This window comes from Odontesthes bonariensis, chromosome 15 (assembly GCF_027942865.1).
Source record: "Odontesthes bonariensis isolate fOdoBon6 chromosome 15, fOdoBon6.hap1, whole genome shotgun sequence".
Taxonomy (NCBI): Eukaryota; Metazoa; Chordata; class Actinopteri; order Atheriniformes; family Atherinopsidae; genus Odontesthes; species Odontesthes bonariensis.
The window spans coordinates 34,655,960-34,680,042 of record NC_134520.1 but is presented as its reverse complement, the minus strand read 5'-3'; the positions used below and the strand labels follow the sequence as shown (position 1 = coordinate 34,680,042).

Here is a 24,083-nt window from a genome sequence, read left to right as displayed (position 1 = left end):
TGTATCCGAACTTGCATCTTTCCACAATGAACTAAAACGTTAGTGTCGGGAATTTCGCGGCGTCACAGACTTTTAAAACCCTTAGTTTCGTCGGGACAACGCCCACTTGCTGAGAGTGAAAACCGTGCTCGTTTTCCCGATGGAGGTGGACGTTTTTTTCCACATAGACGATCTTCGTTCTCTGGAATCTCAGGGCCTTTGTTTTTGCCCTCCAGCCAATCACCGTTCGGCCTTTTATACGGAACGCCCACAATTTTAGCGAGCCGTCCAATCACAGAGCGTTTCCAACCGGACGCCATTTTGTTAGTTTATATGAGCGGTGGATGGAGCATCCTGCTGGCCGCTGGCTGGAACCTGTTGCTCCGTATTTCCGTGTTGTGCAATGGACGGGTGAGTTATCCCATCGTTTTTACGTTCCCACTCCACAAAATGTGCAGTTTCTGACTGTTTTACCCATTTGTGAGAGCAGAAACCCGAACAGTATTAATTATTATAGTATATAATATATATATATATAATATAATAGTATTATTAACAGTAACAATTGTAGTTCAGCCCAAATGTCGGGGAAGTTGTGTTTGTCTTAGCAGCTAGCTCAATTAGCTAGCAGCTAGCTGCAGAACGGGCCATTATCTGCGGGAACAACTACAATAACCCAACCAGTCCGTTAACCGAGGCGTCGTTTACCCGAATAAGTGCGTTTCTTTAGCTTAAAGTACGGCTTCTAAAACTAAATAAGTTGATGTAAGCTGCAGATATAACTTCCACTTCAGCTCTACCTTGCTCTCACGCCCACTGTGTTTAATCGGACAGCCCTTCACTTGAAATAGTTCAAAGTTTGGTCAAAAATAAAAGTAACTTCGAAGGTTAAATATGTGCCGAAATGAATATTTACCCTAAAAGATCAGTTTAATGTGTTAAAACCCACCTAAGATACGGTTTGTTTCATCTGGGAAAGTAAAAGACTTTAAAATGACTTTATTTCTTATGGAGTTCGGCTTTGTAAGCTGAAACTATGAAAAAGTTCAGTGTAATTCAGGATATTTCAGGGTAAATATTAATAATTTTTTTGAGCTACTTGACTAATTTGAATTTCCCCCATTGGGGGATGAATAAAGTATTTTTCTATTCTATTCTATTTCTATATCAACTGAAAACACGAGTGTTTTTTTAAAAGAAGGGAAGGTGCTAAACTGTTCCAATAATTTCCATCCAGGTGCTCCTGCTTTTAAAAAACACACAACAATAAACTTAAATATGTGCCAAAATAAATATTAACCCAAAGTGATCAGTTTAATGTGTTAAAACCCCGGTTAGATATGGTTTGTTTCATGTGGAAAAGTAAAAGACTTTAAAATGACTTTATTTCTCATGGAGTTCGGCTTTGTAAGCTTAAACTGTGAAAAAGTTCAGGGTAATTCAGGTAAAGATTCATGAATTGAAACCTCACATTGTCTTTTCTGAATGAACCAAATAGTAAATTACCTTATGAACAAGAAGTTGATTCATTTTATGGGAAATTTTCAATCCAACATGTTTTTTTTGGATATTAAATTGACCTTTTTCACAAGGAGTTCTCTTTAACTTTCTGCTTGGGTTTGAACAAACCGATTTAATCGGTTTCTGAACGTAATCTAAACCAACTACAGACCTAAACTTAAGCTGTATATAACTTAATGTGATCCTCTATATCTTCATCAGCACGATGGCGGTTTTAAATCTGCATTTTAGGCCATTTAAAGACCAAATCTAAGTCAGTTTAACCTCTCGAGGCCTACTTTGCGAAGGCAGGAAAGATCGACTGGCTCTTAAAAAATCTTCTCTTGGTGTTCTCACAGCTGTGGAACACCAACACAGGCTTATTTTCCAGAGTTTGAAGTGTTATTGACGTTTAAGCTTTGGTCAGTAAGCCTGTGAGCAGGTTGTTTTAGCTCCCCGGTGGGCACCGTGTTATCTGTCAGGTACAATAGAGATCACTTTAGGTGCAGTCAGGAGACTCCCGTGTTCCATGTGAATATTTGTGCTTCGTCAGGACTCATGCGTGCCCTGAGGGGTCTTCCTCCTGCTGGTTTACAGTGTCTGTTGGCTTCAGCTCGACCAGCCGGTTTGTCGGTGTGAGAGACATCTTGTTCAGCTCTGAATGTGCAGAGCGCCGTGTCTGTTTCTCAATGTCTCGGTGGAGCTTTTCTTCAGGAAAACTGACGGTTTGAATGAACTGGATCGAAGCCCCCTAGTTACAGTTATAGTGGATGTTACGGGACTTTGAACAACTTTATAATCTCTCCATTTACCAGTTAAAAACTGAAAATAATCAACATTAAGTTCTAAAAGCTTTCTGTATCGTCTGTATTCTGCATAAAAGCTTTAAAAAAATTACCAAAACGTGTCTGATCCAACTATTTTAAAGATGTAAATCGATTATTTTCTGCTTTATTTTCATAAAATAAATGAAAATAATCAACAATAAGTTTTAAAAGCTTTCTGTTTCGTCTGTATTCTGCAGATAAAAGCTTAAAAAATGTTTCATAGCTGGTGAGAGTGAGGACGTCATAATGTTGATTTAGATTTATTTGAACATGAAGATTAAACTTAAAAAAGCTGTAAATGTGTTTGGAGGACACATCGCACAATTACCAAGAGACTATTTTGTTTTGTTTTTCAGCTTGATGTGTCGCTTGTTTTTACTTCCAAAGGCGAATTATCTCTTGTTTTACATACGTGTCATTCCAAAGTCATGTTGAGTGATGAGCCCTGTCCAAACATTTGACTGTTTTGGTAGTAAAAACAGGACATTTGATCATTTATTATTAAAAACGGAGACGGCACAAAGTTCCCTGCAGCATTAGACCTCAAATGGAACATTTTAATTCATTTATCTGTTCGATAATATGCTTAAAAACACACACACAACCATGCTGATAACCGTTTGCACCCATGATGTCATCTCTGTAGCTCAACACAAAGGTAACGTTAAGCTTCTGGTGATGATGAATAATTAACGAGTGTTTACATGGATTTAAAGGAACCGGCTGTTTTGTCGTGTTTACACCTTTTTACCTTTCACTGGTTGTGCCGGATCGTTTTTTTTTAAATTAAAGTTTGTGTTTTCAGGTCTCTCAAACTTCGCTTTTTCCTGTTTTGTTTTGTTGTATTTTTGGTTTTAAAGGCTAAAATTTACTTATTTTTGTTTATTAATCCTCACTTTGTAACATTAAGACAAAAGAATCCTTTTCAGTTTAATTTAAATCGACACTAAATACAAAACCAATTAAACAGCCTGTTCGTCAAATATTTTACAGCAGTGAACGGCAATTACTTAAGTTAAATAGGGTGAATTTTTTCTTCTTTTTTAATCAAAATGACAGGAAATCGTGGTAAAACTAACTTTCTCTTAAAGCCAAGTTAAAAGTCTTTATATTGTCAGCTTTGTTCAACCCAAGTTAAAGATATACAGCTGATTTCTCTTAAGCTCTAAACTCTGTAAACTTTAGCAACATTTGAAACATTTTCAGGTGAGAAAGTAGTCGTTTAGATCCCCAACGTGTTGAAAACCTGACAAAATACCGGCTGTTTACAATTTTGTTCCCACGAATTCGGCGCTACTAAAGCTAGCCGCAGTGAGCAACGCACTTCCGGTTATTTTCACAAAATAAAATACCCGTTGGCTTTTATCATAGGGAAAGCCATTACCATACAATCGGTGCTTTTGTTTTGAAAACAGGAAGTGAACCTACCCTCGTTGTAGCTAGCTTGAAACTGCCGTTTTGACAGGAAATGACGATTGGCGACGTTACGTTACGTTGCATCTTGGGTAGTTTGAGTATGAGTAGTAACCTCATGATGCATACCCAACATTTAGGAGAATCTAGTATGCATCCGGGAACTTCTCGCTTACTCAAACTCGCATACTAACTCAAAAAGTTAGTATGAGTAGTATGAGTAGTAGGAGAAGTATGCGGCTTTGAACACAGCCTATGTTTTACGTTTTTTCGCAGCAACCGTAGGAATAAATGTCAGGAGGTTCAAATTGAAGCTTATTTTAGCCTAAATAAGTCTTTTCTCCACCTGCATTCCCCTCCTGCGTTACTTGCAGGACCAGAAGCAGCAGCTAACACCATTTTGATCCAACTGTAGGACACGAATCATTGTAAATGTAATTCTTTGTGTGGATGAAACATGTGACGGGAAGCAGCAGGAAGCCGTGCAGGTTTAAGTGAGCTTGTTAGCTGCAGCGCTGCTTTGTTTGGAAGCCCTTTAATCATCTGTTGATCTCTCTGCTCTGCTGGGTTTCTCTCGGCTTCTCCCTTCATCTCCTCACGCAGCATCTCCTTAACCTCGTTATTTTTCTCCTTTTTTATTCTTTTTTTGCTGTTGTTTTGGAGTTTTTTCCCCTCGCTGCTTCTAACACGCTGTCTTTTCTTCACAGCAGTGTCCACCACGATATAACAGTTGGTACTAAGGTAGGCATCTCTGCTTCCTCTTCCTCTTCTTCTTCTTCTTCCTCCTCTTCTTCCAGCCTTCCTTTCCCCCCTCGGACTGGTTTGTTGCTTTGTTTGCTGCTGTGACCATCACTGAGTGCCTGACAGGATGGAGACGCTGCCATCTGGGAACAATTTGGAGCTTCTCTGTGTAATTACTGTGGCGGTTGCTCTGTTGTTTGTCTCAAACTCCAGCAGTTATTTGCCTTTAAATCACATTCCACAACATGTCTGAGGGTAATCAGATTACTCAACAACACCACGCTGCTGCTTTCAAACAGTTAAACCCACTCGCTTTTTAATCCTGTCTATTAGATTACATTCGTATCAGTTCTTTAAAAATACGACCCAGTCAGAGATCAGCGTTTGCCAATTAATTAATGGTTCAAACGTCATTATAAAACCCCCAAAAAAGTGATTAAAATCAGGTTAAATTGTTCGGAAAGCTTCGGAAAAGTCATGGAATCCATTTGTTGTCTGTGATTTAAATGAATTTGGCAGAAGTCTGAGATAAAAATGGATGATTAAAATGTATTTCTGTAGCTGCTGGTGAGACTTTAGACGCTGGTCTGTTGAGGGATGCATGAATGTTTAAATGGAGGATTGAATTAAAGTAGTTTATAAGCTTTAATTGTGAAAAAGGAAGTAAGTGCAGGTATAATTCGTCAGTCAAAACCTAATTTGTCGTTTCTGAATGAACCGAAGAGTAAAAGAAATTATATTTTACTGACATTTAAGCCTTAATTTGGCTGCTTAGTTGTGATTATGATGGGTTAGTTTCAATTAAAGTAGTAGAGCTGCAGGTTTCCTTTATTTCTAATACGGCTTTTTATCAAAAACAATTGTGTTTTTAGTGAATCAACATGATGAGCAGAGCAAGTTTCAATGGGAACCGGTTCGATTTTTAGTTTGGGGAAAATATGTTAATATGTTTGGCGTCGATTCAGAGTAACACGAAGATGATTTCCTGCTTTTTTTTTTGGCTCCTCCGACAGTTGAGGAGCCAAAAAAGCTAAATTCCATGTGAGCCCTGCACACACATTGATTTGTCATCGTGTTGAAGAGGCCACAGAATTATCAAACAACCATAAAGTGACACGATGTGGTGGAGAGCTGGAAACCAAAGTGTTGAACTGCGGTATCTCAGCTCCCAGGCGCCGTTTCAGGCCCGAGAATCTGAATAATATAAAGGCGAATGTTCTTCAAAACGACTCAGAAACACAGTTTTAAGTCTTCTTTAGTGGTGCTTTTAGGGCCAATTGATTCAGCAAAGAAGAAAGCACCGACCTCCACGATCCTGCAAAAACCCAGCAGTGCTTTTTGTTAATAAATTTAGAGGAAACGGGTGTCGATTGTTTTAAATATTTACCGTCCAACATGTTAAAGTTTGTTTTAATTTAAGAGCTTTAACCCTCCTGTTGTCTTGCGGGTCAAAAGTGAGCCACTACCATGTTTAGCTGTAGAAAAAATACCTTAAACTATCTTTTTCCAACTTGAAATGTTATGACTTTTCCTAAAGGGACCCCATCATTAGAAAAAGTCATACTTTATTTTTGTTTATGTTTCCATGTGGGCTGTACACCACTAGGGTACAAAGATTGTCTTATGGGTCATTTTTGACCCGTGAATTATAAAAACATTTCAGTTTTTTTCCCTTTCAATAGAATTAATTCAGAAGAAATTACTTCACATTTATATAATAGCAATAATAAACCTTTATTATGTAAAAGAAAACTGAGAAAACCGTTGGTCCAACTGTTGGTTTGTGGTTAAAAAACAAAAAAGGGTAATCATGATTGTCTTTTTGTATTGTGTAACAAAAAATACATGATAAAAAATGTATTGAATTGAGTTGAATAGATAAATAACAGGTGGTTTCATCATACAAAATAGATTTTGGATAAAATTCAATTAAGTTGCTTTATTTTGTGGCTTTTGACCCGTAGGACAAAGGGGAGTAAACGCAATGCTAAGACCACACAAAGGGTTTAAAGTGTTCAGATTGGATAAAATGGATCATCTTTGTCTCAGTTTGACGTCGGCTCGATGTTTCATGTATTCATGTTCGGTATGAGTCCGGCAGCAGAATGAAGAAGGCCGCTTTCCGCTGGTTTCACAACAAAAAAAACTAGAATCTGAGCCAAAACCACATGAAGGCAGATAGGAGGAAGTGATGGGAGGAGGAGGGCTGAAAGGGGGGATGGTGTCCTCTGATGATCACAGCTCTCCTGTTTCCTCCTCTGACTTCAGGCGAGTCACCTGAAACCTCGCCGGCCGGCTCAGGTTAAAGAGGCGGTCTCAGTAAATCTGCCTAAAAACGAAGAAGGCGGTTTGTAAATATCTGGGATTCCCCCCCCCCCCCTCTGCTGGACGACTTCTGTCGATGTGAGAAATATAAACACCTGAAGAAGAAACACGACCAAGGAAACCCTCCTAATCCGCCGCTCTGCTCATTGTAGCTGCAAGAATAACGTCCTGGAGAAAGAAATGATAAAACCTGAACCCAGTAACAGAAAATTGGAGACGGACAAATCGGTTAAATCCCTTAAAATAACCTTTTAGTCTTTAAATCTGTCCTCATGTTTGTGGAATAAAAAAGTTCCAATAATTAATTAATAAGGCTGGGTGAGATAACTTGTTATTATAGCATTAACTCGTTAATCATTTAACGCTAATAAATATTTTATCGCGCATTAATGCAGTTTAAAAAAAAAATTTAATTTAATTTTTTTTTTTATTATTGTAAAAGTCTGTTGCTCGCAGGCTTTTATTTTGTAAAAGTCTGTTGCCCACAGGCTTTTATTTTGTGAAAGTCTGTTGCTCACAGGCTTTTATTTTGTAAAAGTCTGTTGCTCACAGGCTTTTATTTTGTAAAAGTCTGTTGCCCACAGGCTTTTATTTTGTAAAAGTCTGTTGCCCACAGGCTTTTATTTTGTAAAAGTCTGTTGCCCACAGGCTTTTATTTTGTAAAAGTCTGCTGCTGTCTGCTGTGGAACAGGAAAAGAAAGTAATCGGCGGATCCACCAAACATGGAGAAGGGTACGGAACTTTTACTCGGCCATTTTCATTTTAAAGTTCTTCCAGACGGCGGAGTCGACAGAACCAAAGTCATCTGTAAACACTGCCAAGTTGAATTGTCTTCTCAGCGTAGTAGTTCCAGTCTAAAATATCACTTAAAGGCAAAACACACAACTGATAGCAGCAAGTCATTCAAGGAAACAGACAGTGGAGCGAGGCTTCTACATAAAAACTACAGAAAGATGCTGATGTTAAAAGTGTGTTTGCACAACAAATGTTATGGCACTTTCATTCATATGGCAGCACATTTAAAATAAAGCTAAATGCTAAAAGCTATACACTACTTTTGGATTCATTTTTGGATTCTGTGTACAAATGCGATTAATCGTGATTAATCAGGGAAATCATGTGATTAATTAGATTAAACATTTGAATCGTTGCCCAGCCCTAATAATTAATTTATTTAGGGTTAAACAGAGCAGTTCTAATTATAAATAAGTTTAATTGCTGCCACATTAGACCTCATGTTGGGGAGCGGGAACGTCTTTGGAAACCACCAAACTGGAAAATTAAAAAAGAGTTCCTCTGGGTTGGAAGATTATTCAGTAATATTAATGATCATAGAAGTGTTCGGCTTCATTTGACAGTTAAAAGACTTATCGTATTAAAACATACTCTGTACTTTTTGTTCTTTATTTTCATTTATTCGTTTGAGTGTATTTCTGGAGTGAATCCAACATCCAGCTCTGCATCAGTGGCACCTTCACACAGATGAAGCCCTCCCTGGCATGGACCCTGATGCCCCCCCCACACCATCACAGACGCTGGCTTTAAACCTTTCTCTGAGAACAGCCTGGATGCTCTTTCTCAGCAGTTTGTCCCAGAAGCAGCTGAAAGGTGGACTCATCTGCTCACAGAACACGTGTCCACTGTAGGCGGTTGGTAACGGATCGTAGGCGGTTGGTAACGGATCATAGGTGGTTGGTACCGGATCATAGGTGGTTGGTACCGGATCATAGGTGGTTGGTAACAGATCATAGGTGCTGGGTAACAGATCATAGGTGCTGGGTAACAGATCATAGGTGCTGGGTAACGATCGGATCATAGGTGGTTGGTAATGGATCGTAGGCGGTTGGTAACGGATCGTAGGCGGTTGGTAACGGATCGTAGGCGGTTGGTAACGGATCGTAGGCGGTTGGTAACGGATCGTAGGCGGTTGGTAACGGATCGTAGGCGGTTGGTAACGGATCGTAGGCGGTTGGAACGGATCGTAGGCGGTTGGTAACGGATCATAGGCGGTTGGTAACGGATCATAGGAGGCGGTTGGTAACGGATCGTAGGCGGTTGGTAACGGATCATAGGCGGTTGGTAACGGATCATAGGAGGCGGTTGGTAACGGATCGTAGGCGGTTGGTAACGGATCGTAGGCGGTTGGTAACGGATCGTAGGCGGTTGGTAACGGATCATAGGCGGTTGGTAACGGATCATAGGAGGCGGTTGGTAACGGATCGTAGGCGGTTGGTAACGGATCATAGGCGGTTGGTAACGGATCATAGGAGGCGGTTGGTAACGGATCGTAGGCGGTTGGTAACGGATCGTAGGCGGTTGGTAACGGATCGTAGGCGGTTGGGAACGGATCGTAGGCGGTTGGGAACGGATCGTAGGCGGTTGGTAACGGATCGTAGGCGGTTGGTAACGGATCGTAGGCGGTTGGTAACGGATCGTAGGCGGTTGGTAACGGATCGTAGGCGGTTGGTAACGGATCGTAGGCGGTTGGTAACGGATCGTAGGCGGTTGGTAACGGATCATAGGAGGTTGGTAACGGATCATAGGAGGTTGGTAACGAATCATAGGCGGTTGGTAACGGATCATAGGCAGTTGGTAATAGATCATAGGCGGTTGGTAACGGATCATAGGCGGTTGGTAACGGATCATAGGCGGTTGGTAACGGATCATAGGCGGTTGGTAACGGATCATAGGTGCTGGGTAACGATCGGATCATAGGTGGTTGGTAATGGATCATAGGATCATAGCTGGTTGGTAACGGATCATAGGTGGTTGGAAACGGATCATAGGTGGTTGATAATGGATCATAGGTGGTTGGTAACGGATCATAGGTGGTTGGAAACGGATCATAGGTGGTTGATAATGGATCATAGGTGGTTGGTAACGGATCATAGGCGGTTGGTAACAGATCGTAGGTGCTGGGTAACGATCGGATCATAGGTGGTTGGTAATGGATCATAGGATCATAGCTGGTTGGTAACGGATCATAGGTGGTTGGTATAGGCGGTTGGTAACGGATCATAGGCGGTTGGTAACGGATCATAGGCGGTTGGTAACAGATCATAGGTGCTGGGTAACGATCGGATCATAGGTGGTTGGTAATGGATCATAGGATCATAGCTGGTTGGTAACGGATCATAGGTGGTTGGTATAGGTGATTGGTAACGGATCATAGGTGGTTGATAATGGATCATAGGTGGTTGATAACGGATCATGCATCCTTGTTGGGTAAATACTTAGAAGCTTGCCTTCATTCGGTTTGTATTTGGAGTCACCAGCAGCAGCAGATCATCTGAAATGACATCTGGATGAGCAGAGCTATGGTTTATGTTTATGCATTTATTACATGCTTTTATCCAAAGCGACTTACAAATGAGGATGGGTTTAGTTTCTGTATGTGGATGGGCAGAGTTGTCTTGGTGCACAGCCTGAGGGAAGGGTCCGGTTGTCGGTCAGCAGCTGTCAGACAGCAGACTGAGTTGGAGTTGGGGAGGCTCAGTGGAGAGCAGCGCTCAGGTTTCTGCTGTTTTTATTATTCATGTGAGGCTCAGTAAGAAGATCTGAGCTGCTTTGTCCAGATAAAAACGTCCGCTCAGGTTCCTCTGAGGGGAAACAGTGGCAGCAGCTACACGTTTCAAACAGATCTGTGGAGACGTGGACATGCGATTTAAAAACATGGCGCCAGCGCTCTTTAATCATAAACTAATTGAATTAAGAAACACACTGAAAGGAGTTTCTAGATGCTGTTGTTCTGTTACCTAATTTAAGCATGTCGGTCACTGACAAAGCAGTCTGAAATTCAACTATTTAGGTTTCTATATAATTATTGTTTATGCATGTAATGTCAGAATGATCCCACAGATGTCCACCATAGCTGAGGTCAGTGGTTTGATCCCGTGAGAAGTTGTTGAGGAGGAAAAGTCATGACATGGTTTTTCACCTGTGGGGATTTGGTTGATTGGACCTTTTTCTGAAGATGCCATAAGATCCCTTAAGATTGGTCGCCTCAGACTCTTTCTCGGGATGTTTTCGCCCCTCCAAAGTAGTTTTTGTTGGGCCCACTGTGCAACTGTTTAGCACTGGTGTCATGTGGTCAAATGTTTAGATTGGTGGCAGGTGGCAAAGTACCAATCCGTCCCCACTTGGCCCTTCCCCATTTTGGAACATGCTCCATCTTGTGGAGGATGAAAGAGAACTTGGTCTTTCAACTGAGGCGAATGGGGCCATTTAGCTATCAAGATGATCACCACTCGGAGCTCGGTTATCTGGGAGGGGTTCAGGGTTGAGTCGCTGCCTCTCCGCATTGAAAATAGCCAGTTTAGGTGGTTTGAATATCTGTTCAGGATGCCTTCCGGATGGTGAGGCAGAACCAGGACTCAATGGAGAGATTCTATCTCTCGGTTGGCTTGGAAATTACTCTTTAAGGCCTCGGTATGCTTCTCCGTCGCAATCCGACTCCGTGGTCACGGAGAGGCTATTAAACCTTTCGAAGTTCACCGTCGGGATGTCGGATACGCGAGGCAGTTCACCTCCCAATCAGTAGGCGTCGCTAGAGAAACCTGAGGTTTCCCACCTGATGACCCCAATGATATGTTGGTCAGCACTGCTCACTGATCTATATGATAGGGAGTGTACGGAAATTAGTCTGGTCCTTTATTTTATTTTTATTTTCTTTAGCACAAGTTTCTTGTGTTTATATTGAATCCTAAATTGTCTTTGTTTTCTAAATTGTCTTCCCATTTGTCTCGGTACCTAGCTTACCACACTTACTCTAGCACTAGTTATGCTCTTAGCTGTTTGGTTTTGGAAGGAAATGCACTTATGATTTCTTGTGACCGGAAGTTCTTTTGCCTACCGATGTTGAACGCACTTATTGTAAGTCGCTTTGGTTAAAAGCGTCTGCAAAATGACCGTAATGTAATGTAGAGAAAGACTGTTGTTGGAGTTGGAGCTCGTTGATGTTGAAATGCAAATAATTGTGACCAAATGTTGACCGGCACACAGTAAACCCGTTCAAAAATGGCCGTGCGGTTTTGAAACCTTGACTTTTTCATACCGTGGTTTACCTTGGAACCGGTAACCGGCCCATGCCTAGTCAGAATAAATGTTGGTTTAAGGCCTCAGTATGCTTCTCCGTCCTTTCGAAGTTCTTCGTCGGGATGTCAAATACCCAAGGCAGTTCACCTCCCGATCAGAAGGCGGCGCTACGCTAAACGACCCAATCTCTTACGTCTATGGTGAAAGTGGTTGATTGATGGTTCACCTTCCGGCTCCGTTCCACTCCTCACAGTGAACGATGGCGACCGAGAGAGTAAGACTGTTGTTGGAGCTAAACCGGAAAAGTGATTCCGGAAATGATGTTGTTAGCCGACCAATCACAACCTTTGCGGTCTCCGCGAGACTCTGTCTCCTCGACGGATAGATAGATAGGAATGTTGGCCTCCGTAGCCTTTCCCGGACAACCATAAATCAGGCTTTATCCTGTTGAAAGACCCGGAGGAGGTGGCTGGGGAGAGGGAGGTCTGAGGGGAGAGGGAGGTCTGAGGGCCTCGGCTTAAACTGTTGCCCCTGCGACCTGGACCCTGATTAATATAAGAAAATGGAAAGCTGGATGACATAAATTGGCTAAATACTTCATTCAGAAATTAACCACCTTCTCTGCAAGAGTGAAAATGAATCTGAATGTGCCTCAATGAGCATCTAATCCTGCCGAGCACCGGCCCTGCTTTCTTTGGCTGTGTTCGAAACCGCATACTTCTCCTACTACTCCTACTAACTTTTTGAGTTAGTATGCGAGTTTGAGTAAGCGAGAAGTTCCCGGATGCATACTAGAGTCTCCGAAATGTTGGGTATGCATCATGAGGTCACTACTCATACTCAAACTACCCAAGATGCAACGTAACGTGACGTCGCCGATCGTCATTTCCTGTCAAAACGGCAGTTTCAAGCTAGCTACAACGAGGGTAGGTTCACTTCCTGTTTTCAAAACAAAAGCACCAATTGTATGGTAATGGCTTTCCCTATGATAAAAGGCAACGGGTATTTTATTTTGTGAAAATAACCAGAAGTGCGTTGCTCACTGCGGCTAGCTTTAGTAGCGCCGAATTCGTGGGAACAAAATTGTAAATAGCCGGTATTTTGTCAGGTTTTCAACACGTTGGGGATCTAAACGACTACTTTCTCACCTGAAAATGTTTCAAATGTTGCTAAAGTTTACAGAGTTTAGAGCTTAAGAGAAATCAGCTTCAGGCCGGCTGATTTCGGCTCGGGCAGGAGCGAAATGCATTGTGGGTAAACGCTCTGCATACTGTCTGATCCATCAGTATGCAGTATGGAAGTATGTAGTATGCGGTTTCGAACACAGCCTTTGTTTCCAGTGGGCTGGAAACATCTGTAACAGCCAATACGAGCATTTAAAGAAGGTTCCACATTAACAATGCTTTTTATTACTGATATTAAATCACATCTGTTGGCGGTTATCCTGCTGAATGGCCTGAAGGAAATTAAATCTGGACACCTTTTCTGAACATTGAAAAGTCGTCGGTCAGGATTGTGAAGCTAAAGGAAATCTGTAATCGGTCATTTCTCCTGAAGACTTGTTCGCGGTGGGCTCTGTTTATGCTGCAGGAGGTGAAGCGTAGTCTGGATGAATTGGGCTCTGTTTGTCATCGTGTGTCGTCTGAATGACGCTCAGCCGGTTTGACTGCATCTGGATTTCATTGTGCTCAGGAATTCACCCCCAGCCGCCTGCTGGGGGTGACGGAGCAGGGTCTCAGGCTGCCGCTGAAATTCAATGTGACACAATCAGCTTTTTCCTGCCAAAAGAGACGGTTTGAACGTGTTAAAAACCTAACTCGTCTATAAATTAGTTTTTAAACATGTATTCAGGACGCTGTAATGAAACATAGCCTCTTCAGTGGGTTTTCAAGTGATGACGTCATCTTCAGCATCGTTGTTTTTCCTGTTTGTTTGCTGATGTCACTACAGGCGTTTAATTAGCCCAACGTTCAGCAGTCGGCTTCCTTTGAAGTGTAGGACTGACTTTAAAAGCTGTTTGATTTATTTTCAACCTGGTGAAAGCGGGAATCGATCAGCCTGTGTCGTTATTTAGAAGAATGTGTGAAAAAGAGAAGAATCAAGGTGTTGCAATGGTCCAGTCAAAGTTTTTGTTCAATAAATGATGACTCGGTGTAATATGTCACATGATGTTGTTACTCTGAGGATTTACTGAATTTTGAGGCCTGCTGAGGATATAAAGCCGACTGTTTTGTTATTTTTTTTTTTGGGTTGTTCGAGCATTTTGGGGAATTTATTAAGCGTCCGACTATCTAAACCATCTAAACTATCTAAATATTTTTAGTACTGAAGTATTGAAATCTGAAACAAGACGAGAATTCATCAAACGAGTATTTTAAAACTCATAAAACTGTGATGACCGTTTGTTCGTTAATCCAAAACTCGGATCCAGTTTGTGCACGAACCGATTCCTCATCTTTAGACTAGGTTTCATTTTTCCTCGCTGCTGTTTTGCACCTTGTTCTTTCACAGTTTTTAAAGTCTCTGCATCATGTTAACATCAGTGGGGGCGACGTTGATGAGGTTTTGTTTTGTCTGTTTTCAGAGAGGATCTGACGAGCTTTTCTCCAGCGTCCCCAACGGCCCGTATATCATGAGCACCACAGGTCAGAAATCATTAATTCTAAACTATGTGAACACAAAGGTTAGATTCTTATGATACCTTTAAGCTTTAAACATGTTTCCTGCTGTATTCCTGCTACTTGCTCCACATTATTTGGACTTATTGATGTTTTATTAGCTTAATTTGTAGCTCCAACTAATAATTTCCTAGTTATTATTCTTTGTATGTAGTTAAACGTCCTTTCTGTTGGGGCGTTGTGCAGCCTAACTGATTTAAGAGAGGACGGATCAGTGGAAAAACTGAGTTTTTAGATAAACCCGTGTTCTCAGCCCAGTTACTGTTGAAAGATAAAATGGTCCCAGTATAGATCCCTGTGGTACAACACGAGTCCCGTGTTGCTACATTAGTGATTAATGTACTAAAAAAACTATATATTTGTCGTTTGTCTGTTTTTAAACCCTTTGCTTCCTCTCTCCTGTAGCCAATGGCAACGACAGCAAGAAGTTCAAAGGTGACATAAGGGGTCCCAGCGTGCCATCCAGGGTTATCCACATCCGCCGGCTGCCCAACGACATCACAGAGACCGAGGTGATCAGCCTTGGCCTGCCCTTTGGAGACGTCACCAACCTGCTGATGCTCAAAGCCAAGAACCAGGTACGAACTCAACCTTTCATCTAAACCATTTGTGTCAAACTTGAGGCTCGCGGGCCAAATGTGGCCCGCCACGTCATTTTATGTGGCCCGCGAGAGCTTAAAAGGTCTGACTGTCTAAAAGTAAATAAGTCAAATACGTGCAGTGACCAAAAACTACATTTCCCACAATGCATGCCGATTATGTTATGGCATCCCGCCACTGGACTGCAATGTTTCCAAATCGATGCGATTTTCCCAACAAGTGGAATTGGAGAAATACAAATGCTGATCCCAAAATGTCCAGGAAGAGAAAAACTGATGCAGATGGAAGGGCATCTGCATCAGCTTTTCTGTTTCAAGAAAGATTGGAAGGCGAATACGTGTTTGTGCTTCAAGGAGAAAAAACGGTACGTCTTGGTATGTGTTGGCGAAAGCCACAACCGAAAACAACGCGGCAGTAAAAGCTGGCTTTGTTTGATATTTCAAGTTTTTAACAAAGTAAATGTCATAACTTGTGTCTGAGGTTATTTTTCTTTATTCACTCGGATAGTTTGATCGTTGATTGATGGAGTTTATGTGGGTTTCATAACCTGACAAATTAAAAGGATTTATGATATAACAACAGCAGACGGTCATAAAACTCAGCTGAGAGATCCACATTACACTAAAAACGCCCACAAAAAGGAGATTCTTCTTCTTCTTTTGCCGTTTATTTCGAACAGCCGTTTACCGTTTCTGCACCAAACGTGACGCCAACATTAAGGAAAAAGTCCGGCGTAAGTTATTTATCGTAAGTCTGGTTTTACTCGGTGTATCAACACGATTTAAAAGCTGGTTCATAGTTTAAAGTCTGCACTTTCACCACGGCTGCGTCTTGCCGCTCCCTCATCTTTAAGTGGTCATATGATTTCCAGAGGCTTAAATAGTTACTATCACAAAAGTATTTCTTATTCTGTTACTCGATGAATCGATTAAAACACACGATGACCTCATTAATCGTTTGCTGCAGAGGAGAGTAAATACTTGCGCAGTATCAATGATCGCTTTTATTGATAATAAGCATCATTAGAGCTCCTCCTATTAAGAAAGCAAATATGTCAGACTACACAGAAAATAGAATCTCCACATATTTCAGAAGGAAAGGAGGATTTGTGATCAACTAAAACTCTTAAAAGCTGTAAAATCAGAGCATTTCCTCCCGAAATGCCACAAATAAAACGCACTAAAGTCGACCTCTGTGGATGATGTCAGAAGAAAGATCTCTTGGCTGCTCTGGGGCATAAATGATTCTTCATGAATCACTGTAGAACTAAACAGACATACAGAATAAAAATAATTATTCTTTGCATACATTGCGGATCGGCAGTGTTTAGTTAATAGAACACATTTGAGTTAATAAAAAGAATGCGTTAGCTCAATGCTAATTTACATTGGAAACGCCATAGACATGCTAGCGGCTAGCATACAACTCAAAAAGATGCAGAAAAATTAGCTACAAATTATTTAAACATAAGAAACACTTACAGGCAAATGTTTTGTGACCATAAAACAGAGTAGAAAGATGCGTCCGTCTAACTCTTTCTGCTGACTGCTGCTACCTAACTACGGCAACACTGAAGGCACAAAATAAACATCACTACAAAATCCTCAAAGCTATATATCAATATCAGAACATAACGGTGATAAATTATTAAAAAGAAGAGGAGACTAAATGCTTCCCCGTCTCATCCATCAGAGGCAGATACACCTGTTTATGTTTATTGATCTTTATGAGCACAAACTAAAGTCATGTAAAGACGAGACGACTCTCAGGCTGCAGCAGAGGGATATTCCAGTGTCATTACAATCAAAACCACAAGTTGCACAAGTTTCCAAAGGGCAAAAAAAAACTGTGAAAGCTATGTGGCCAATTATGTTGCCCGACTTGAATACAACCCAACAGCTGTGGTGTATTTTACAGAGACTGACTCTCAGCTCTGGTATCCTCCATGCTGAGGAGGGCCGAGTTTGGCTTTAGTGCCCAGAAGTCTTAGAAAAAAATCCAGATTTTACCAAAACTGTGACGGTATCTGATTACTGTGGCCAAAAGAGATTAAATCCGAGATTAAATCACATCATCAAATGTGCTTACTTTATTTTCTGAAGCACTTTGTGACATTTGTTCTTTCAAAGTCATCCAAGATGGTTTTTGTTTTGTTTTGTTTGATAATTATTGTTGGACGTTTGGTCACATACTCTTGCTTCTGGTGACGATCTGCTCTGGGGACAGTGGTGGTCCGAAGGAGAGCTTAAAGGGACAGTTCGCCTCTTTTGACATCTTCTTACCCCCTGCTGCGTCCTGTGAGCAGAGTTCCAGCCTCGTTTTGGTGTTGATGAAGGTAGTCCGGCTAGTTGGCTGGGGTTTAAAAAATAAAGCGTTTTGCTTCTCAAAACAATATGCGTTCAACAGAGTAATACATTTGCATCACAAAATCGTTCTCCAGAAAAAGTCAGACCTCACAATCGCTTGGCGATGACAAATGATGTTGCTAATATGGGATGTCATACAGCTTCATGTCAAAAGAGGCGAACTATCCCTTTAAGGAGGACGGACACTTGATCTTAATTTTTCCATATGAGTACAGATCATGAAAGAGGGGCCTCGCAATCTTTCTGATTTGTGTTTTTTTTTGGGTTATCAGAAAAGTTACCACCAGGATAAATGTCTTGTAGCAGCCAAACGTTCGTAGCGACGTTGCTTTTTGACCCTTTGATGTCGGCCTTTCCCGTCATTGGGAAGCAGAATTCACCAAGTGTTGGATTGTTCACCCGTTAACAGGAAACGTGAACTCGGTTTACACCAGGGCTATTCAAATGGCGGCCCAGAAGCAACACCCGAGTGACCCAACTTGGGGTTTAGCCAAAAAAAGCAGAGAAAAACCATGAAAAACACAGTTCGCGAAAATGAGGTCAAAATTCCTACAGTAGATCAGAAAGTGAATGCAATACTCCACGTAGCCTAGCAACACACAACCAACCCACAAGGCAGCGCGTTGTTTTGAAAGTTACTGATGGAACCATGTTAGCAGCTCAACTCCAACTGAGAAAGTTCGTCTCTCTCAACCCTCAGACGGAAAATTTACGATGAAAACCGTCGTTTTAACCCCGCCTGGGCGGATGGACGCCGTTTTATGTTACCACCAACTCCAAACGCCAAACCTATGTGTTTACTTTGCAATGACTCTGTTGATGGTTTTGTTACTCTCCTAATCCTTTGAGTAGCAGCGGCAGCCATGTTGCATGTATTCCCAACCCGTGACTCACACTTATTATCAGTTTGCTGGTTAAAGGTAGGGTAGAAGATCCTGGATTTTGAGTCCAGCGAAGCTGCATTTTGAAAATACACAGGTCAAAAGTCCCAATCCTTTTCTTCAGACTCCCCCCCCCCCCCCCAAAGCCACGCCTCTAGAGTACATGAACGCTTGTTCTGACAGCAAGCATCGATCGTTGCCGTATTTAGTATATGCTAACTATACGTTTAATAATGCTAGGTGCTAGCCAAGCTGGCTCTAGTTTAGCTTCCTGCCAAGCTTCTGGACGTGTAATTCGTTCACGGAGCAGGGTACGCGCACAGGGGGGGGAGGGGGGAGCAGATTGCAGTTTGATAGACGGCATCAGAATCCAATCATCGTTAACGGTCCGTTCAGTATGATTGGATACTGTTTTTCCTGGATTGTTCGTTCTAGAGGCCACTAAAACTTTTTATATTTGTGTCAACTTTTAATTAATTGGTTGCAATGGGGGTGTGAAGAGTATTTTAAGCAATATGTTAAAAAAAAATGCTCCAGAAAAAGAACCCCTACCCCACCTTTAAATCGAGCTGTTTCAGGGTGGACTGCTGACCCGTTTCCCTGGTAAGACCAGATGAGACCACTTCTGTGGCAGTCGAACGTCTTTGTGTGTAACATGAATCGTCTACCTGGAACAAACCGAGGCCGCCGGTGTTGTCGTGCACGTTTTTAAAGCCGGGTGATCTGTGCTTCTGCAGGCCTTCTTGGAGATGAACTCGGAGGAAGTGGCTCAGAACATGGTGGGTTACTACTCCACGGTTCTGCCCATCATCAGGCACCATCCGGTCTACGTTCAGTTCTCCAACCACAAGGAGCTCAAAACCGACAACTCCCCCAACCAGGAGGTAACACACACACACACACACACACACACATCAAACACATGCATAGCTGTTAGCTGCTAGCTGTTAGCATGTGTACAGCACCCGCTCACCCTCCATCCTCCCTCAGAGGGCCCAGGCAGCTCTCCGGGCCCTCAGCGGCGCTCACGTGGACACGGCGGTGGTGGCTCCGAGCACGGTGCTGCGGGTGGTGGTGGAGAACTTGGTCTACCCCGTCACCCTGGATGCTCTCTGCCAGGTAAAGCCACAACAACTCCACTGACTGCAGCTCCAAGTTCACAGCAACAACATTCAGGAGGCAAATGACTTTAACTCATGGAAATGAGACTAATTAAACATTTTTAATGTGCAGTTTGGATCTGGTAAAAGTTCAATAAAAGACTTTCTTACTGCCAAAAAATCAAAAAATCAACTAAAAACATTTATTAACGAACTGTTTTGTACTATTAGAATTCAAATATTTAAACTAGGGCTGGGCGAGTTAACGCGTTAATTATTTAACACCGATAAATATTTTATCGCGCATTAACGCAGGTTTTATTATTGTAAAAGTCTGTTGCTCACAACAGACATGTTTGGATCCACCAAACATGGAGAAGGGTACGGAACTTTTACTCGGCCATTTTCATGTTAAAGTTCTTCCAGACGGCGGAGTCGACAGAACCAAAGTCATCTGTAAACACTGCCAAGTTGAATTGTCTTCTCAGCGTAGTAGTTCCAGTCTAAAATATCACTTAAAGGCAAAACACACAACTGATAGCAGCAAGTCATTCAAGGAAACAGACAGTGGAGCGAGGCTTCTACATAAAAACTACAGAAAGATGCTGATGTTAAAAGTGTGTTTGCACAACAAATGTTATGGCACTTTCATTCATATGGCAGCACATTTAAAATACAACTAAATGCTAAAAGCTATACGCTACTTTTGGATTCATTTTTGGATTTTGCGTACAAATGCGATTAATCGTGATTAATCCGGGAAATCATGTGATTAATTAGATTAAAAAGTTTTAATCGTTGCCCAGCCCTAAATCAAACACAAGTTAACATTTAAAGAAAGAAAGTATAGATGTTTTATTTTTTTCCTTTTTGCAACATTTGAAACATTTTCAGGTGAGAAAGTAGTCGTTTAGATCCCCAACATGTTGAAAACCTGACAAAATACCGGCTGTTTACAATTTTGTTCCCACGAATTCGGCGCTACTAAAGCTAGCCGCAGTGAGCAACGCACTTCCGGTTATTTTCACAAAATAAAATACCCGTTGCCTTTTATCATAGGGAAAGCCATTACCATACAATTGGTGCTTTTGTTTTGAAAACAGGAAGTGAACCTACTCTCGTTGTAGCTAGCTTGAAACTGCCGTTTTGACAGGAAATGACGATCGGCGACGTCACGTTACGTTGCATCTTGGGTAGTTTGAGTACGAGTAGTAACCTCATGATGCATACCCAACATTTCAGAGAATCTAGTATGCATCCGGAAACTTCTCGCTTACTCAAACTTGCTTACTAACTCATAAAGTTAGTAGGAGTAGTAGGAGTAGTATGCGGTTTCGAACACAGCCTAAGTTGATTGTAAGACACTAATGGATAACAACTAAACTTTTAGAAGATGAATCAAAGCAGAAATTGCAGTGGGAAAGCTAAACCAATAAGGGAAGAGTCCCGGGTGTGATCTGTTTGTTGCCGGGCAGAAGAGAGGTTCTTTTTCCATCGTTTGCTAAGTTGCTTGCAGTTTGGCCTGATTGGACTGTATTTGAAGTGCCTTGGGATGACATTTGTTGTGAATAAAACTGAACTTTTATTTGTCTAATTTAAAAATCTGAAGCTAAACTCGGCTCCCGTTTGGTCCTCAGATCTTCGGTAAGTTCGGCACCGTGCTCAGGATCATCGTCTTCACCAAAAACAACCAGTTCCAGGCTCTGTTACAGTATGCAGACGGACCGTCGGCCCAGGGAGCCAAACTGGTGAGCAGCACTTACTGATCAAAGCCTCCCAGAGCTGCTCTTTGTGGTGAACCTTAACACTATTGTGTGTCAGTCTCTGGACGGACAGAACATCTACAATGGCTGCTGCACTCTGAGGATCAGCTTCTCCAAACTCACCAGCCTCAACGTCAAATACAACAACGAAAAGAGCCGAGATTTCACCAGACCGGACCTGCCGTCCGGAGACAGCCAGCCCACCATGGAGCACCCGGCCATGGCTACAGCCTTTGGTAAGACCCCCCCCCCCTTACAACCCCAACATTCATGTTCATGACCCTTTTATCTGTAAAAAATCAGCAACTAAATCTCCAATCAAAAGAAAAAGAGAAGAAGAATGACTCTAAAACAAGTAGAAGCAACTTTTTGGGGATTTTAAACCATCATCCTCCCTCTGCTTCCATGATTTCTTCCAGTTATCTAATCCAGTGGTTCCCAAACTTTTTGTGCCCAAAGCACACCAAAGGACAAGTAAAAAAATCACCTACCAGACCAGAGCTTATTGACTGTCCCCCGCTCTTGTCTAAAGACAAAGGGTGATCGTGCCTTTGAGGTAGTGGCTCCAACTCTTTGGAACTCTCTTCCCCTCTGTCTACGGTCTGCAACTTCTTTAGACATTTTCAGAAAGAATCTGAAGACCCACCTATTTAAAATAGCTTTTATCTATTCTTAAAGTGCCCATCTGCTCTGTAGCCTCATGCTTTTCTGCAATTACTGTGTTTTCTTATGTGTGAATATGAAATGTTGACTTGGATCGTATTGTGAAGCACTTTGTGAATTTTATTTTCTGTGAAAGGTGCTATACAAATAATTGTTTTATTTTTTTTATTATTATTATTATTATTATTATATAGCTTACAAATACTTTGTACATATATTTTTACATTTTTTACATTATTTTATTATTATTATATTTTTTGTTTTTATGGCACCAAACAGACCAGGCCAAATTACTTGGCAATAAAACCTTTTCTGGTTCTGATTCTGATTGTGCAAAATAGCCCTTATAACATGCGTTCTCACTCATATCACATAAAATATCTGTAAATGTGCATAATTATTTACTAATGCCAAATACAATGTGACAAAGACAACTATTTCCCTCATTAAATATTTATTAACGAAATATTTCAAAAATAAATTTGAGTTAAGTTAGCATTAGCTCACTAGGAGTTAAGTTAGCATTAGCTCACTAGGAGTTAAGTTAGCATTAGCTCACTAGAAGTTAAGTTAGCATTAGCTCACTAGGAGTTACGTTAGCATTAGCTCACTAGCAGTTAAGTTAGCATTAGCTCACTAGGAGTTAAGTTAGCATTAGCTCACTAGGAGTTAAGTTAGCATTAGCTCACTAGGAGTTAAGTTAGCATTAGCTCACTGGAGTTAAGTTAGCATTAGCCAACTAGGAGTTAAGTTAGCATTAGCTCACTAGAAGTTAAGTTAGTATTAGCTCACTAGGAGTTAAGTTAGCATTAGCTAACTAGGAGTTACGTTTGCATTAGCTCACTAGCAGTTAAGTTAGCATTAGCTAACTAGGAGTTAAATTAGCATTAGGGGGGCAGATGCTCTGTTGTGGTGTTTGATGGAGTCCAAAACTCAGGTGTTGTTTCTCCTCTCGGCAGGTCCAGGGATCATCTCAGCCGCACCGTACGGAGGAGCGACTCACGCGTTCCCGCAGGCCTTCGCCATCCAGCCTGCAAGTGAGTTTCACCTGTGGAGGTGCACGTGATCGACCGGTAAAACGGCCAAATAGGGATGCAAACGCCGCTCTTCTTCTCTGTGTTCAGAATCAAATGAATCCTGGGAGAAGTCCTTTTGGATTGATCTTCCTGCCATGTCGCTCAGCTCTAATCTGATCTATGGGCCTCTTTATTTTATCTTTTGGTCAATAAAAGGCCAAAAAAACGGCACTTTTTATCTCGAAACGTCTTGTTTTTGTCAAATCAGGAAACCAAAATCCAAACTTTCCTCTGATGCAGGACAAAGAAGTCGGTCGGTTCCAGATTCTGATATTTTTGCTTTAAAACTCATCATAACGATTAGGGCTGAGCAATTTTATCGATACTGCGATATATATTGATATTTCGTTTCCAGATAAAGTATTGATTTTCCAGCCGCGAGTATCGATTTAATAAATTAAATTAAAACTTTTTTAAAATTTTAATTTATTTATTTATTAGTATTCTTATTCTTTTTTTATTTTTTATTTAAATTATTATTTTTTTAATTTAAATTAAAAAAAAATAAGCAAACTTTATTGAAAAGTCAAACGTTACAATTAGTGAAAACACAGAATATTAAGGTTATACAATACAATGCCAGCAGGTCACATGATATAAAACTAAATTTGTACCACCAATTAGCTGCGATTCATGTCAAATCACACTGCCCCCCCCCCCCCCAAAAAAATGATGTAAGTGTATCGTATCGTGAGATTAGTGTGTCGCTACGGCCCAAATAACGATTGATAAATGTTCTAAGTTAACAAAGTGGACCAGTGGTTTCAGGTGTAATCTCATTGATCTCTGGTGTTTCTTGCTCTTTTATTTTAAGTGTTTTATGCCTTTCTCGCCTCTCTCAGTGTCCTCCCCCTACCCAGGCCTGACGATGCCTGCTCTGCCTGGAGGTCTGGCCTCTTTAACCCTCCCTGCCGCCGCCAGGTTGGGATTCCCCGCCATCCACGCCGGGCACTGCGTCGTGCTGGTCAGCAACCTCAACCCCGAGGTGAGCGATTGCCTCTGATCTGTCGTTCTGATCGCCTTCTCGTAATCAAACCTGCACCGATGAGCACGAGTCTCGAGTTTGACTGAAGATTTCACACACTTTTTGTTTATCTAGGCTGAATGGTTAACACTTTAGAGGTCAGATAAGAGGCG

General features: G+C 41.5%; 1 protein-coding gene across 2 annotated transcripts in view; it reads left to right on the top strand.

Annotated features, from left to right (window-relative positions):
- Nucleotides 1-319: 319 nt before the first annotated feature.
- Nucleotides 320-24,083, top strand: part of ptbp1b (polypyrimidine tract binding protein 1b) — a 40,286-nt gene continuing 16,522 nt past the window's right edge. The window contains exons 1-10 of one of the 2 annotated variants that reach the window (XM_075486051.1): nucleotides 339-390; nucleotides 4,427-4,460; nucleotides 14,404-14,464; nucleotides 14,903-15,075; nucleotides 19,082-19,228; nucleotides 19,335-19,463; nucleotides 21,082-21,192; nucleotides 21,266-21,443; nucleotides 22,830-22,907; nucleotides 23,789-23,931. In XM_075486051.1, coding sequence (XP_075342166.1) covers nucleotides 383-390; nucleotides 4,427-4,460; nucleotides 14,404-14,464; nucleotides 14,903-15,075; nucleotides 19,082-19,228; nucleotides 19,335-19,463; nucleotides 21,082-21,192; nucleotides 21,266-21,443; nucleotides 22,830-22,907; nucleotides 23,789-23,931 — 1,062 coding nt within the window. In that variant the 5' untranslated portion in view covers nucleotides 339-382. Of the gene's footprint in view, nucleotides 391-4,426; nucleotides 4,461-14,403; nucleotides 14,465-14,902; nucleotides 15,076-19,081; nucleotides 19,229-19,334; nucleotides 19,464-21,081; nucleotides 21,193-21,265; nucleotides 21,444-22,829; nucleotides 22,908-23,788; nucleotides 23,932-24,083 lie in introns of both variants that reach the window. The other variant, XM_075486052.1, reaches the window with a different exon arrangement.